Raw genomic sequence first — 17,535 nt, forward strand, 5'->3', positions numbered from 1 at the left:
CTCAGGCTAATCAGACCCCAGAAATTTCCCTGCATTGTATGCAGTCTCAGGCTGTGGCTGTTGTTAGTGACATTATTTAAAACTAAAAAAAACCCCAAAACACCGAACAGTTTTGGGGAATAAGAATCCAGCAAAAGCCCCAGCCAAGGAGTGGGAGGGAGGTGTAGCTGGCTAAAGAAATCCCTGCAGTGCCCAGTATCAGCTCCTCCCTTACCTGCAGCAAAGGTTTACCCGTACCTTACAGTGCTGACAAAAGCAGCACAGGAGGTGATGGGAGTTGTGCACACACAGATGCACAGAGCATTTTATAGTAGTAAATGAAAATGCTAGTCTAGGTTCAGACCACAGAAATTTCCCATGGTTTAACCTCCAGCTTCCCTAGGCTGCAGAATAAACCCATCCACTGAGCAGATGGGGTGGGCTTGTTCTCTCTTTGGATCTTTCTTTTAAGGGTTTCCAGATCCAGGCCCCAAATGAGCCATCCCTTTGCTGGGGAGCTATTTGGGGCTGCAGAGACCAGGACTCAGACCTGAAGAGTAAATATGAGTCCAAAGCATAGGAGGGGCTGTGAGCTGGCCAAGTATGGAGCAACATTCAGCTGGAGGGAAGCAGCTGATGAACTGTGAACAGCATCATTCCCAAAGCCTCACTGACAAGAGACAGCTCTCTCTGCCATAGGTGCAGAGGGACAGACACTGAAGAAGATGGTGCCTGTGAGGCTGAGTGTCCTTCAGCTAAGCAACTGACTGAAACCTTCCTGCTCTGCTTCCTGAGCAAGAGCTACTGATGACAAGAACCTAGAGAGAACCTTCTATAACAAAACTCACACTGTAAAAACTAATTAAAATGTTTAATTAGCTTTTGATTAACAGCATATTTCAAAATCCTTTAGAGACTTACAGATCAGCAGAGGCAAAACTTTGGAGTCTGGGACCCTTCTGTTTCGAAACCCGTTCCCTCCTTGAGAGCAGACGCACAATTACGTTCCCGCTTCAATTGCTCCTCATTTGCAAAGGCAGAGCATGAAGCAAGTTGTGTTAATGTGTCAAAATGGGGAGAGAAACAAAGAGAGCAATGGATCACTGAGTCTTTGAAGGGAAAAGCAATATTGCAGTAATTTATAGGAGGGAGAGTTTGCGGGTGGGACAGTCGCTCTCAAAGAACAGCAGCGCTCAGCCAGTAAATAGGGCTCATTTTCAAAGAGCATCACTGCCATCTTCAGGATGGCTGCTTTCTCTTTCCCAACATGCAGCAGCTTTTCTGGGAGCAATTTTTGGTTTATACAATACAAAAGAAAGCTTTCTGCCACTCCAGCCAAAGTTATATTTTCAGTTATTATTGATGCTCTGTGGAGGATGTTTTGGCCCAATGCTTCCCAGCTTCTGTATTTTGACACCTCAAACTGCCTATGCAGGAACACCTCATAAACATAATTTCCAGTGCAAACTCCAATTTAAAATGAAAAAGACCTGTCAATCAGTCTGGGCCACTTCAGTGCAGTAACATTTCCTAATAGACACTTCTTGCCCTTTATTCAATCAAGACTAAATGTCTCTGAGGAGCCACCCTCTTACAGTTCTCTTGCAAGACGTTTACGTTAGTGTAAGAGAAGTGTTAGGAAACTCCTCATGACATCAGCCAACTTTCATTCCAATGGCATTAAATCATCATTCTTCTAGCCAGAACAGTCCAAGCTGCTACAAAAAGAAAGCACCTCCAGCCTAGGCCTCCAAGTGGCATTTCACATTCAAGCACTACAAGTCATTTCAAAGATGTACAGTACTGGAGGTAGAGTCTATCACCTTAAAAACAGCAGTAAGGGTACTAAAGATGATAAAGGCAACTGCTTTAAAGCCAGAAGGAGCACAGCTAGGATGGCAACATTACTTCAGCTCACGTTTCAGTAAAGCACTCCCACACTGTTTAGCTGACCAATACCGAGCAGGGGTCACACAGCTGGTTATGGGAACATCAGTTTTATACTGCAACACCTCATCTCTCTCTATGCTGCACTTGGACACATCTCATGTGCCCCTTCACATGATGGGTGTGTTTCCAGCCCACTGGATGAGCTGGATGTGCACATAATCCTTTTCCAAGCCTGGATGCTGGCCCATCATTTAGCCACTTTGGCACAATAGGCACATGTGAAATCACACAATGCAGGAACATAGGACAAAATCAGCAGCTCAGTTGTTTCCTTGCCTGCATCCAAGGAAGAGATGGGTCAGGCCACAGATCAGGCTAGATACCTGTTCTTGCCAGACCAGCTCTGACCTGGGGCTGTCTCAGACTACCATGACCACAGAGGTCACCGCTGTCACCTGCAGGAGCTCTCCTTGCTTCTGAGGATGAGGACATCAGTGATACACCCTGAATTGCAAGGATGGGGAGAATGCAGAGAAACACTCCTCTGGAGACCTTGGGATTTTCCAAACAGGAATTTGCCACCTCTAATGAGGGAACCCCACAGCAGGAATCAGGACAGGGCACAACACTCCTATATCTCATTTCACCATCATGGTCACCAGGCGCCTGTAACTCCTCATCTCAACTCCTGGACACTCTGATCCCTGCAGTGAAGTGCTGGCTCTGGGACAGGGCTCAAGCAGGAGCAGGGAATGCAGGGCTCTAGGGCAGGAGCCTGCAGGGGGTAGCAGACTGCTGCAGTTCACAGCACACTGCAGAAGGGGAGAAGACAAATACACTTCCTGAATTTCTCCAACTCCTCTTGCACAAACTGAGGTCTCATGGGGCATCCTAAGACTTGTCCTCAATAATTCCTTACAAGTATATGGAAGATAACTGACAGCACCAACACACTTGCATATATAAGACAGGTAAGATGAATGCTTTCAAAAGGAAAACAGAGGGTCTTGGGTGAAGCTGTAGCTCTAAAACATATGACCGAGCAGGGCAACTGAGGAAAGCCTGCAAGTAAGTGTAGCCCTGGGAGCTCCAGGACCACTGACATACAATGGCAGCGTCAGGAAGCACGTTCACAACACAACAAGTCTGTGTAACTTTTTAACATGCACAGGAGCACTTGCTGGTAAAATAATTACAGCAGCGAACCCATACAATTAAACATCCAAGGGCTGAAGTGATTCAGCAGTGTCAGCTGTATCTGACATCTTCCTGCAGCACATGATATCCCTGTATATGTTCAGGAGATCAGAAGACCAGTGCTTAATCTGGCAGATCCCCTTGAGAAAACTCGATTCTACCACTTGGCCTAATCTTGTAATTTGTAACACACATGCAGTAACTTGATAACTTCACCATTGGCCCACAGAAGCCCACAAAGGCCACTTCTCATTGCTACAGCTGTGAATGAGTCCACGGCAGCACACAGATGTAAGAGCCAGGGTCAGCTTATAGCTGGCTAGATTTGGTCACCAGGTACAGCCCTTTGTTGTAACCTTGACAGAAGAGGTAACCCTGTCCAGCCAGCTTTACCACAGTAATAAAACTGAGGGATTAAACCAGCCTGAAAGGGTCATTAGCACAGGGGGAACCAGACCACTGGCCAGATCACACCAAGTTGGTTGCAGTCGTCTGGTTTTTAAATAGCATGTGTGATAGCAATTCATTACAAAATTCATATGTAAATTGATACCATGAACTTTATACTGGGATTGCTCTAGTCCTTGCTCCGCTGTCCCTGAGCTGCTACTACAGTTTTCTGTTTTGACAGAAGAAGCTGCTTCACAGAGTTATTTCTCAAGATTTTGACAAATAAGCAATCTCATCACTACAGCCAAAAAAGGCCCCCTCAGGGATGCCTCCTGCATCCAAGAGGACTTGTGACTACACGTGTTTGCAGCATCCAGGGAACCATCACAGTGAACTTCTTACTGACACACTCCTCAAATCCCACATCTAGCTATAAACTCAGAGCAACTGCCTTAACTACTCCTTGCTAATTATTTCACCAGTCTAAGTCCTTCCAGGGACAGAAAGACAATACCAAGCTTAGCAGACTCAAAGAAAAAGAAGATGAGCAACCTTCAAGTGAAGCAGCAGTCTGAAGAGTAATCACATCCCTGCTCCAGAAGACATGCTGGCACTGGCTGTGCAAGCCAGGAGAAAGCAGCCAGAGGACATCAGCTCATCCAGAATGAGATGTTTGCACAGGAATGCTCCAAGCCCACATGAAACATGGCCATTTCAGGGTCCTCCACTCCAGATCTGTTCCACTCATGGCACACACTGTCAGCCATGCAGTGTCTTTACTGTCTGTGACACACATCACACACACCACTGCAGAGGTCTCCCCCAGAGACCCATCTGTGCCTGGCATCTGAGGCTTGCAAGAAAGGAGCAATGGTGTTTACACTCGGAGACACAGCACCATGAGGAGAAGGCCTTTCATCCACAACAGCCACAGGCTGGTTACACTAGCTCACAGCACACGGAGGGTGGCTAATTTGAGCACAGCATTTACTTTAACCATTGAGTGCAACCCAGCCCAGCCCCCAAAATTATGGGCTATCACACACAACAGGGTGGTGCCATCCAAACGCTGCCAAATTTCCCCCCAAAACTTACATGGAGGCTATTTAGTGACCCATACTTAGTGCCAGGCCTGCCAGCTGTTCTCCTGTCCACTGGCACAGATAAAATGAAGAGGGCAAGTTTAAAGCATGGTTTTGCAAGTACCAAACCTTGAAAATAAACACACACCAGTTTCAGCTCAAAACTTCAAACAGCTGATGCCTGGTGCACTGGAAAAGGCTGTTTTCTTGGAAACCTCAGGAGTGGGGAAGCTTATGGAGCAGTGGGCCAGAGAACTCCAAGGCAAGCCAGCTCTAATCTCCCATCCCAGCTGCGTAAACAGAGAAACTGCAAAACACAAATGCCAAGGGAAAAAAAGGAAAACTCCAATTATTCTCAGACCACAGGAACAACAATGTTTAAAAGCAAAGATGCCATCAGGGCAGCAGAAAGGAAGACCTGTCCAAAACAGTCAAATGAAGAAGAAATTGTGTTGTTTTAGGCAGCAGTCACTGAGGCAAGACAAAGAAGAAATATGCTGTATGGCTGGTTCTGCCACAACAGCACTCAGACCTGATTTACTCTTTCAAGTGTTTTTCAATAAAATCAGTAGTAAAAACTGTCAAATACAAAAGTTGTGCTTAAAACCCATTCTCTGTAAATTAGCTTTCCTTTAGAAAGCTTTACTTACAAAAAGTAATACTGGAAGGAACATGATTTGCTCCTCCTGGGATTATTCTTCCTTAACTGTATTCACAGCAACAAGGATGACACTAAATTATTATATTTTCTTCAGGGTGATGAACTGATGAGGACAGTTTCCCTTTCAGATCCCTGCAGAAGGGTCAGTTGTATACAGTTTGTAGCATTCACATGATTCCAGGAAAGATTTTTTTTTCTTCTTTTTAAAAACCCCAAACAAATCCAGTTTTGTCTTTCCTCAGCTCGATTCAACTGTGATATTGCCAAAAGGACTAGAGTAGTATCTTGTCAAAGCAGTATTTTATTCCTGTGGCCAGCCAAAGCACATGGGTCGGTTTCTCTGTGACAGAGACCTTGGCTAAGCATCTTTGGCTAGAAAGAAAAACTGTATTGCCCTAAGAGAGATGGATATACAGATACCCACAGCACACACCCGAACCTCCTCCAAGGTCTTCAAGTGTCACAAATTACAATTTTGTAGATATCTTCTTTTCAAAACAAAGATAAAAAGGAAAATGTTTCTTGATGGTGCAGAAGGAATATCCATTGGAAATCAAGCATGGTCACACTGATAAATTCTACCTGGAGCCAGCATGCTATGCAGTTACAAAACATTACTTGTCCACCAAATAAAGCTGAGGGCAGTCACACCTGCCTGCAGGTTTCAAGTCTCCTTTCCAGAACACTGACAACTCATGTTAGGCATAATCACAGTGGTGCCACACAAAAAGAGTGCTCATGTCTGCTCATCAGTGCAAAACAATGCTATGTCCCAGAGTTTTCTAGTCATTCTCAATTCTTGTTCTCACAGAGCCCCAGACTGGGTAAGGCTGGAAGGGACCACAGTGGATCATCTGGACCAACTTCTCTGCTCAAGCAGGAGCACACGGTACAGGATCATGTCCAGACAGTTCATGGATATCTCCAGTGAGGAGGCTCCACACCCTCTCTGGGCAATCTGTGCCAGTGCTTGGTCACTGCACAGTAAAGAAGCTCTTCCTCATATTCAGGTGGAACTTCCTGCACATCAGCTTCTGCCCACTGCTTCTTGTCCTGTTGCTGGGCACCACCGAGCAGAGCTCGGTGTCCATGTCCATCCTCTGACACCTCCCTGCAGGCTCTGTCAGACATTGATGAGGTCCCCTCTCAGTTTTCTCTTTCTGAAGCTGAACAGGCCCAGCTCCCCCAGCCTTTCCTTGTAAGAGAGATGTTCCCAGTCCCTGTGCTGGACCCACTCCAGGAGCTCCATGTCTGCCTTGTCCTGAGGAGGTCAGGACTGCAGACATCACTCCAGGTGAGGCTGAGTAGAGGGGCAGGATCACTTCCCCAGCCTGCTGGCAGTGCTCCTCCTAACACACCCCAGGACACCACTGGCCTTGGCCCCCAGGGCACTGCTGGCTCACGGACAGCTGCTCTTCCCCAGGTCTTTCTCCACAGAGCTGCTTTCCAGCAGGTCAGTCCCCAGCCAAGCTGGTGCCTAGGGTTGTTCCTCCCCAGGTGCGGGATCCTGCATTTGCCTTTGCTGAATTTCAGACAGTTCCTCTCTGCCCATCTCTCCAACCTGCCAAGGTCCTTTGGAAGGGCTGTACTTTTCCCCCTTCAATCCCTTCCCTCCCAAAAGAGCTTTAATGTTCTTCACCAACCTGTGTAAGTCTTGTTGCTATAAATTGTTTCCCTAAGAAGAAACATTATTTAATATGCTGTGATTATTCAGATTTTACACAGTACAATACCTAGATCCATAAGGGTACACAGCAGTACAGAGCAAGGGGAGTTCATCTCCCCACCCGTGGTATGGAGAGCTCAGTGTGCAGAGTCATTTCTGATGGCTGTATGAGGAAGTAGCACGGGTAGCCCAGACACAGGTTCTTCAGCAGTGTCCACTGGGATCTAGACGGATTGCACCAAGTTGCTTACCACAAACCCTACCTAAGTAATAATTCTCAGGGAGAGAGAAGCAGCACAGAGTGGAGAGCAAGAACCCTAAAACAACCAGGCTTAAATCAGTGGCTTAGGCAACTGGCTACTGGTAATGAAACAGCAGAGTTTTCGCTATATAAAATTTATAAATTTATTTTTTTGTAAAAATCCAAAAGAGCACGAAGACATCTCACTCAAAATACTGGTAAATCAAACCACACTTAGAAAAATGAAAGCTGATTTTATTATCTTATCCACAGCCAATCATTTGACATGAACATGCATACGTAATTTTGCTACGCACACACCACAGTTTAACGTTAGTTATTAAAGGTTAAACATACAACATACATCCTTACAAAAATGAGTCAAAATGCAAACGTAACTTTTAAACAAAACAGTTTTTACTTATTTAAAAAAACTTTTGTGTTGGGTACCATTTTGTACAAACACAGTTAATTTAAACAAATCTGCTTTTAGTTTCCTCATGGCTGCACATGAAAATAAGCTGCAATAGAAAATGAAGTCATCAAGGGATTTTTAAATAGCAGAAGTAGGCAGTCTTGCCATGCAGAAGAAGCAATATTAAATATTAGTTTTTCAAAAAAAGAAAAAAAACCACAAGTTTAAAAATATTTAGTTCAAGTCACAAATCTTTCCCCAGTACAGAGAAATCCAAATGCAACGCATAATTAGCTGCCACTTAGGATGGCTATTCTGAAAAGTAGAAATACTTTCCAGAATTGATAATATTTATTGATTTGGCACAGAAAAGAAGTCTGAGCTTACTTAGGTACAAGAAAGTGATTAAAAAAAGAGTAAACAGGAAGAGAGAAAATAAAAAGCAAGAATGAACGAGATAGTAGTTGCAATCACTAAAAAAAAAAAAATCTCTGTGCATCTCATTCATTGCAGAATACTGTCTACAGCAGGTGCGAATTCCAGGTAATTGTTATTGCAACATGGATTTAATTTGCTTGGAGGTAGTCTCATCATTCAAATGCTTTGTTGTGTACCTAAACACAAAAATAAAGTCAAGGTGAGCATAGATGCTATTGCACTTTAGCTTACAAATGTGTAATTTCTTTGTTTATGGCTCAACCTGACTGTACCAGAGCAAAACCCTCAGCCATAGATCATCACCCACTCCACAATCACTGAGAACACAAGTCAGACATTCTGATCAGAAAATGATATCGCCAACCAGAACTAGAATCTAGCAGCTTTGCACCAAGGGGAGCTCAAAATAAGCCTCAGCTGGACATTGGCTTTCACAGTAAGCTCACAGTACCACTTGTGACAGATAATTAATTATCCATCTGACTAACTCTGAGGGCTCTGCCCACAGGAAAAATCTTCAAATAAGACAGCTTGAGAAAATTCTTCTTCAAAACTTCCAGTGACCAAACCTTCCTAGGATCCCTGAATGACAATGGATTTAATCACTTTTCAACCTAATCTCCTGCTTAGTGAAGTGACTGTGCTGCTAAAACTGAAGGGCATATACATGTGCTTATTTCAGCTCCTTCTCCTTTCAAAATTATCTAAGATAACAGCACATTTTTAAATCACTATAAAAAACCTAGCTATCTCTATTTTTAAAAGATATCTTAATTGCAGACTTTCTTGTATGATTAATTTCCCTGATCTTCCTTCCTAAACTAAAAGCAAAAAAACCCTACTTCATAATTTAACATGTTAAATTACCACTGCCATTGTTATCCACAACCGCAGTACTATTTGCTTGTTCACTTGACAAATAATTCCTTTTTAGTTTTTAAGTTAATAATTCTGTAAATTTCAGCACTTTTTGGCAATTTATTCTTTCAACAAACAAGAAGCCTAAGGTTTTCTGAAATCCTGAGAAGTTATTGCTCTTGGTATTCTGCCCATGTGAAAAAGCTGAACATGATTACAATACTCAGATGAATTTGAAATTACAAAGAGCTGATCTCCCTCCAAAATCCTATACCACCTTCCATCTGTTTTTGAAACACATTGTCAGTCTCTTGGGAAAACACAAGGACTTCTCACTCCTCCAGAATCAAAGACTTAGATTTGGACTTAATTTGTCACAATGACATCTTGAACCTGTTTTCATCACATGAGCACACAGCAGATCACCCTGCATCTCTTCCTAACAGTTCCAAACATGGTTTAGAAAAGATTTAAATATCCTACCCAGAGAGTAATCAAATGTACGAAACCAGGACTGTTACAGCAGTCCTAACCCATGGGAAGGGCTAGAGCAGGGAAAGCACAGCTTGAGAGCATGGACTGGATTTACACTGCTAACCACAAAGTTAATTGTGTAATTAACCAAAAGTTAACGTCACTGCTTAGTGCAGCGAGCACCTGAACTACACCTTCCATGTACTTTCATAGTGTCAGCAATGATGGGAAAAATGGGCTACTCGTAAAGACTGGTGATCATGCCAGCTGCAATCACAATAAACTAGTCAGAAATAAATGTTAATGCAGCATTTTCCCTCTGGAAGCCTCTGCTTTTACTGATCACCATCTCAAAGACTGATCATGTTAAGAAGTTCAGAGATGAACATGATTTTAGCATGGGAATAATCACATGAAGTTTCAAATTAGGCATGGATTTTAAAAATTTTAACTAATAATCTGAACTAACTTTGCAAAAGAATCCACCACACTATTTAACTCCTTACTACATCATGATACAAAAAAAAGAAGGCAAATGAAATTAAAGTAGCTTCACTGCAGATAAGGAAAACAAATCACAACTGCACAATTTCAGACAAGACAAACTAAAGCTGCCACATTCCAAGCAAGACCATGAGTAAGAACACCCAGTTACAGTTATTTGTTACCAAAATAATGATACTTTTCCAAGCAAGGACAAGAACAAAGATTTCATCTGCCTATCACATTTTTGCACTGTTTGCCACTTCTCCCATGCTGAACACCCACACAATGAACATGTTACTGACTATAGATACAGCTTTACAACCCAGATTAGCAGGTTTTGGATTAATATACTGAATTATTAATTTTTCTTTACTTCTCCAATTAATGTTGCAAATTCTTGTCCCATCTATTCTACAGCAGAGACTCAAGCCTTTAGTTCTTTCTGAAAAGAAACAATTTCTAGTTACTTACCATGCCATACTGACTCATTCTTAACCTACATGCATAGAAAATGCTATCTTAGAATGAACAACTGCGAATTCACAACCCTGTTAAAACACAGAGGCTTCTTCACACATCCTTGTCTCAAGACACATTAGAAGAAAAGCCTGCAATAATTACATTCACCTTTCCCTGTAACAGTCACTGAATACTTTGCTGTAAAGAAAATGCCCTGGACAATTTATGAAAACTCACATCAAAACATTTAAAAAACCCAAGAAACAAAAAGGAGTACCTGAGAGCATTTAGAAGGCCTTCTACACTGTTAGGAGGCTGGTCTTTAAGAACTTTGATGCATCCTTTCATCTAGGAGTTAAAAAAAAATTACCGTTTTTTCCATGCTAATACCTTCTGAGTTTACGGGAATGTTTTATATTCAGTATGTAAAAGATCAAAAATTAGTATTTAAAAATAGCAGCAGTGTAAAGACATTTTCTGGATATTAGAAAGGAATTAAGCTTTCAGTATTACATCTTCCTATCACAGACTGGCTTAGCTACTTAAAAAGCTGCATCAAGTGCATCCTCAGCAACTTTACTGATGACACCAAGCTGAGTGGCGTGGCTGACAGTCTGGAGGGGAGGGAAGGCATCCAGAGGGACCTGGAGAGGCTGGAGAGGTAGGAGCTGTGAACTTCATGAAGCTCAACAACTCCAAGTGCAAGGTCCTGCAACTCCATCCCAAGCACAAACACAGGCTGGGCAGGGAATGGACTGGGAGCCCTGAGGAGAAGGGCTTGGGGGTGTTGTTGGATGGGAAGTTCAACATGACCCAGCAAAGTGCTCTGGCAGCCCAGAAAGCCAACACTGTCCTGAGCTGCAGCAAAAGAAATGTGGCCAGCACAGCAAGGGAGGTGATTCTCTACCTCTGCTCTGCTCTTCTAAGACCCCACCTGGACCAGCTCCGTGTCACCAGCAGAAAAATGACATTGCTGTCCAGAGCGAGTCCAGAGGAGAGTCATGAAAATGATCAGAGCACTGCAGCACCTTTCCAGTGAGGAAAAGGTGAGAGAATTAGGGCTGCTCAGCATGGAGAATGCTCTAGGGAGACCTCAGAGCACCCTCCAGTACCTAAAGGAGGCTACAGGAGAGCTGGAAAGAGACATTTTACAAGAGCACGTAGTGATAAGATGTGGGGGAATGACTTTGAATGTTGTGCCTGCCCCATCCCTGCAAGTGCTCAAGGCCAGGTTGGGCAGGGTGTTAAGCAACCTGGTCTAGTGGAAGGTGTCCCTGCCTATGGCAGGGGGGCTGGAACTGGATGATCTTTAAGGTCCCTTCCAACCCAAACCATTCTATGATAACTTTAGTGAATGCAACTTTCAAGCTCTGCTTTATCAACCTTAAAAAAAAAAATGGAACTGTGAGCAAAAATACATGTTTATCATAAATCCATTAAGAATTATTGCATTCAGCCAGTGAAATAATGACCAACTGTAGTTAATACAATGGGATAATACTCCCTTTGAAATAACCACAAAACCACAGAGTAAAAGCATGTATTCCACAGGCTTACTAAGAAACAACAGTAGAAAGTTAACTCAAAGTGTGGTGGATGGTGAACTGAGCAGTCAGTGAGGAACAAACCAGGGGCCATTGTTACTTTCTGATCTGGATCTTTCATCACAACCACCGCTTACAAGTATTTCTAGACACTACCTGAATTACATAAAAACAGATTTTTCATGACCCACTTACATGTCTGAAGGCCTTGTTTGTATTTCTCACTACTTAAATATATATTTTTGCTCACAGCTACGTGTTTAGCACCAACCCACTGCATACATCTGCTACTAGAATCTGCAAGACACAAAAGGAGCCTACACACAATTTAAATACTCAGGAGATTATTTAGCAATAGTAAACTTACATCAATTTTTGAAGTTTTGGCAAAAGCGCCCACCGGATGCACGTGGTCATAGAGTATGATGACACCCACCATTACCCTCAGACAGAATGATACTGTTTCCTCATTTGTAAACCTGCTTCTATATTCACTGGAATTTAAAAACACAGCTTATTATCTATGAAACACAAGATAACAGTAAATACTAGTAACACCCAAATTAAGATTAAAGTGATAAATTCTACTATAAATCCTCAGAGAAAAAACAAACAAACCAACCCCAAACTTTTGAGAGTTTTCTTTATTCCTTTCAATAACCTGCCAAAAGTCAGATGATTGTTTAGAAAATTACCTGAAGATTAATAAAAATTCTCAAACCTAAAGCAATCAGGTTCTTTAAATTTAAAAAATTTAATTTTAAAAAATATTAAAACAATACATACTAACTTTGTCTCCAGTGCTTCCTACACTTTTCCCTACCATCTTCTAATAAACACTCGAAATTCTGACTTAGAAAAAAAAGGGCAGGCGAATGGACAACCTTTAACTGCTTTTTTACTTGGAATAGTCCATTCCTAAGAAGAGTAAGAGTATAAATGCTTGGAGCTCTTAGTGTACTCCAAAACAAATGTCCTGTGGTAATTGGTCAGAAACTTATTTAAAAAGACATGGCTCATGCCCCAGTAATTTTACCAATAGAAAACTATTTAGAATACAGAAGAAACAGATTTTAAAAAATAACCGAAGATTAGTGTGACTTTGGTCATACTCCCAGTGCCTCTTAAATAAACAGAAGACAACTGACTGCCTTCATGCACAGAAGTTGTCTCTTCATTCCCCTGAGAAGAGCACTGTCATTTTGTTAGAGCAATCAGCCAGGCCAGTCAGCAAGGACACAACATCCAGAGCACTGCCCACAGCCCCTCTTTCAGGAGACCCTAGGCAATCGTGCTCAAATAGCCTATTTCTCTGAATAATACATGAGAAAACCACTTATAAAGAGTGCCAAGAGGTTGTCTAGCTTCCATAGCCATTCTATTTTTAAATATTAATATGTTCAGAAAAGTAGACCGCACGATTTCCATGGCTGGCAAAATGAAACAAGGTGGTTTCATGTCAGTGTAAACAACTAGGTTGATAAAAAGAAAACATCACAGTTCCTAATTACTCCAATTTTATTTCTTTCATGCATCACAAGTCAGGTCTGAAACAGAGAGGTGACTCACACCCAACCCAAGCAGTGTTGGTACTCACGGGGTTTCCAGCATGACCCTGCACACACTGGCCATGGTGCTTAAGCAGTCTGTTGTGTTCTCTATTGGTAAATTTTTATTCTGCAAAAGAAGGTGAACAGTTTCCACAATTCAATTACTGTGAAATATTATACTACAAAACCTAAGTCAAATCAGTTATCTGCTGGCATAGCAATGTGGAGCAATTAAAAGCATCAACACAACTATGGTAAGTCAGGTAGACTTGCACTGGTTTTTTTAAATGTTATCATATTAGATTAGCAATTTACAGAGCAAAGGCTACCACATGGGTTTTGGCTGCTTGTTTGTAGCCAAGGAACTACACTCTGGACATGACTGACTTTTGGAAAGTTTTGAAGGAATCATCATCTAACCTGCTCCTTCAAAGACAAAAATTTCTATAGCCAAATATATTAATTTTATATTAAAATTGTGGCAGACAACCATCACAAATAAATGTAAAATAAGACAGTTTTTCTTAAGGCATTTCAAGCATAAAGCAGAACTCAGGAGAAAAAAACAACAACATTAAATGACAGATGTAACTTTGCATTAATCATGTAATGAAAAATTATTTTCTACTAAGAAATAGTGAGCATTCTTTACACATAAGCCAAAAATCATCACAGTTACCAGAAGGCAAGCACAGTACTCGTGGTGATTGGATTTTACAACCAATATTTACTTAGGCAGTCAAGGGTAAATATAGGGATGTGTCAACATGCTGAAATACTTTTCCAGTTCAGGTTCCTTCTCCCTTTTGCAATAATGTAGTATATTTGACTTTACACAGTGTAACAAAAGAGTCTTGGGAGGGCGAAGAGGAAGCTGGAAGCTACACTTCAATTTCATTCTCTATTTCAAGAGGAGAGAATCAAGCTGTTTCCCTTCCAATTTCCTGAAATTTCTGCTCTAAACCACCACAATGCAGGCAAAATACCTGTCCCAGCTCCCTGCTTGAGGAAAGCCATCACTGCTGATGTGACACTACCCATTAAATTTTGGGGATGCATACACAAAGTGCCTGGTTGGAGTCCCTAACTCTACAGCATCTGGGAAAGACACGTTACATTTCTTGAGGCTCCAAACCCAAGTTTTATTTCTAGATGCCTGGTAGAGGTTGTGTTGCCCATTATGTCTGGCCCTGCAGTGCTGTGAAGCACATTACCCAAGCCATAAATTTATACTCTTACCTCTGACACAAACTTTGTTGTGGCATCACTTAAGGTTTTCAACATTGGCGTTGCTTCAGCATAAAATAAAGACATTCTGTTTGCCAACTCATTATTTACTTCATTTTCTCCCTCTGCCTAAAAAGTAGAAGAAAGGGTTTAGCTGTTCTGTACACGGAGAAGAGAGGTGGTAGAAGACTATATTTCATCTTATCCAAGGGTTACCTACTGGGACATTGTTAATCCTCATACGGCTCAGAGTTCTTCTATAGTAGCTGAAGTCATTCTGTATAGCAGGATTTGTCATCTATGTAGATATGGAAGCAAGACAGTTGTGACAAATTCAAGAAAAGTAAGGACAAGTCTTCATAAAATATAATACACCCAACATGAAAATATTCAACTTCCTGAAGTGAAGCAAAAGGGCCTGTGACATGTTGTGAACTGGTAAGCACAACATAAAGCTTTCTGGTTTCTCAGATTCAGAACAAGCTCTAACAGGAATGAGAAAAGGGACAATCTCCTAAATAAAAGTTGGAAATTAGTAGGTTGAAAAAAATTGCTTTGCTAATTTGACTCCAAGGATCAGACCAGCAAATTAATTATCATTTCAGCTTAGTTCTTTGCACATAGCAAGGAAATAGCTGGACTATGAGTGCACACAAGCTAAAGCAGCAGCATTATCCCAAGAGATATGCCAAATTTGGGTGAAGAAATATGATTAATGTGAGCTGAAATGCAAGTGCCTAAAGCTAATATGGTATTTTCATCTGCTTTCCAGTTTAATCTAACTCTAGGTCACAAGAGCAAGCGAAGCATATTGGGATATTTGAGTATCCACTGCACATTCTATTCCAGAACAGAACACAACCCAGATTGCTTTAGTAAACACACTTGGCTTCTTTTCCCAGCCCTTCTGATTACAAGCTCTTACCTTGAGCTCATCAAATCGGAGTGTGAAGTGAAGAATTTCTGCAAACTGCTTAGCAAGAGCCTGCTCTCGCTCCAGGTGCTGTGTTGGGGAATACGGAGTGCTCGTCAGGGCTCCCAGCAGGCCCCGCAGTCCTGCCTCTGCAACCACACGAGAGTTTGCAACAACAACTGCACCTGCTTCTTGGCTCAGTACTGGCTGCTATTCTGCATGCTAGAGTTAAAATACGCAGCTGCCAAAATACATGGTGGTTAATAATAAAGGGACTTGATGAATTGCTCATCTATGTGTCAACTGCTGTCATATTTACATACAAACTGCTGTACAGACCACGTCTCATCAGCACTGACAGCCACAAAAAATAAGTCTTGAAAAGTTCTACTCAAGCTTTGTCTGCAACATTTGTGCAGAACATACTTCAATAATCTGTGTGAGCAGACTTCAGCCTTAGGAGAACACAGAATTCAAGAGGCACATAGCTGTAAGCAGAAGTCATACCTTATTTAAGATAAATTTATAATACAGCTTCCTGTTCATCTTCTTGAGAAAAATATCTCACCCATTTTAAAAAGCAGAACTTGCCTGCAACAAGTTTAACGTTTTAAATACACTTTTTTACAAACTATGCTAATAAACTTGATTAAAAGTGAGATAACAACAGAAAGCTGGTGAAAAACAAGTCTCATAGGTTTTATCAGCATCGCTATCACATCAGTGAGTTTCAGAAGAGGCATGAAGCACCATCTCAAGTATTGCTTGTGTATGAACCAAGATCAGGCATTCCCACACAGCAAATTATTTCTGGTGTTTAGGGAGGAATAATACAGTCTCTTTCTTGGTATCAAAAACACTGACAGAATTAATTCCTGATTATTTAGTTCACTAATTTCCAGTCAATCAGCTGCTTACTGCTTTCCTGAGTTATTGAAGGAGTAGAGGAAGAGTAACAAGGATGATCCCATTCTCCCTCCCCTCTCAGATACCCACTGAAGCAAGATTGCTGTCATCCAGTGTATGGAGGAATCTGTGCAATATGAGCTCTTTTCCACAAGGGAGTTGACCTAAATGTGATCACATCTGAATATCCCAAATATACTAATTAAGACAAAAAAAAACCCCAAGTTAACAATTTTCCACTTACCTAGTCTTTGAGAAAATTCATAGAATTTCTTTAGTTTGCCTACTAGTGGAACAACTGCACCCCATGCCTTCTCCTGCAGCTTCTCATCATTTGGATGCTGTATTGCCTTAAATTAGAAAAAGAGAAGAGAAAAGTATGCTTGGATTTGGAATAACTGATAAACTGCTGATAAAACAACCCCAAACAGCAAAACACAAAAACCCAAAACACCTATGCAAGACAACTGTTTGAAGAGCTAATAATTAAAAATCTACCTACTAAGAAGTTTTCAGTTGAGAGACAAGCATGTACTAACCCATGTCTGCTCCAAAAAGGTCTAAAAATTTGTGTTGAAAGTAAGCATCCTGAACAGGAAAACAACTTGGAGAGAGTATAAAGAAATGGTTAAAAATCAAATTACTCAGATAAGAAAACTTACATAACCAGACCCAGTTAATTAACAACTTAACTGTGCTTACTCCAAGTAAAAAAAAAACTAGTGATCAAAGCCTTATCTTAATGCTGATATCTATCACTAATTCCCAAATTTGCAAAGAAAAAAAATGCTGTGAAATTCAGGCTAACTATTACAGCAGGAACATTTAAGCATAATCAACAACATAAAGCACCACCAGCACACAGCATACACCACAGCTTTGAAGGATATATTTATAGACTTTGTCTTTACAGTAAACTCTCCAGACATATAATACCTTAAATTCAACCTTTCCAGTCAGCAACTGAAAATATACTAAGAAAACAGAAACAAAAATGCTCACAACTCTCCTGCAGCATTTTCACTGTCAACTTCTTGATTTCAAGAACTGTTTCAGTCAACTGTGGGCTGTGGCTTGCAGCACACTCCTCTCTGGTCCTAGAGAGTTTCCTTCTTGCCATTTCTTCCTCATCTCAGAGGAGTATCTCTCATTTCTCCAT

The 17,535-nt window shown here is 41.4% G+C and overlaps 1 protein-coding gene across 8 annotated transcripts in view; it reads right to left on the reverse strand.

The window, feature by feature from the left end:
- Nucleotides 1–7,340: 7,340 nt before the first annotated feature.
- CYRIB (CYFIP related Rac1 interactor B) overlaps nucleotides 7,341–17,535 on the reverse strand; it is a 95,960-nt gene continuing 85,765 nt past the window's right edge. For all 8 annotated transcript variants that reach the window (XM_072925012.1, XM_030266701.4, XM_030266699.4 and 5 more), the window contains 8 exons: nucleotides 16,621–16,726; nucleotides 15,483–15,619; nucleotides 14,778–14,855; nucleotides 14,570–14,686; nucleotides 13,378–13,457; nucleotides 12,148–12,274; nucleotides 10,514–10,584; nucleotides 7,341–8,135 (listed from right to left, as the gene is read on the reverse strand). In XM_072925012.1, the coding sequence (XP_072781113.1) occupies nucleotides 8,072–8,135; nucleotides 10,514–10,584; nucleotides 12,148–12,274; nucleotides 13,378–13,457; nucleotides 14,570–14,686; nucleotides 14,778–14,855; nucleotides 15,483–15,619; nucleotides 16,621–16,726 (780 nt within the window). In that variant the 3' untranslated portion in view covers nucleotides 7,341–8,071. The remainder of the gene's footprint in view (nucleotides 8,136–10,513; nucleotides 10,585–12,147; nucleotides 12,275–13,377; nucleotides 13,458–14,569; nucleotides 14,687–14,777; nucleotides 14,856–15,482; nucleotides 15,620–16,620; nucleotides 16,727–17,535) is intronic.

Source organism: Taeniopygia guttata, chromosome 2, assembly GCF_048771995.1.
Source record: "Taeniopygia guttata chromosome 2, bTaeGut7.mat, whole genome shotgun sequence".
In the NCBI taxonomy this organism is placed as follows: domain Eukaryota; kingdom Metazoa; phylum Chordata; class Aves; order Passeriformes; family Estrildidae; genus Taeniopygia; species Taeniopygia guttata.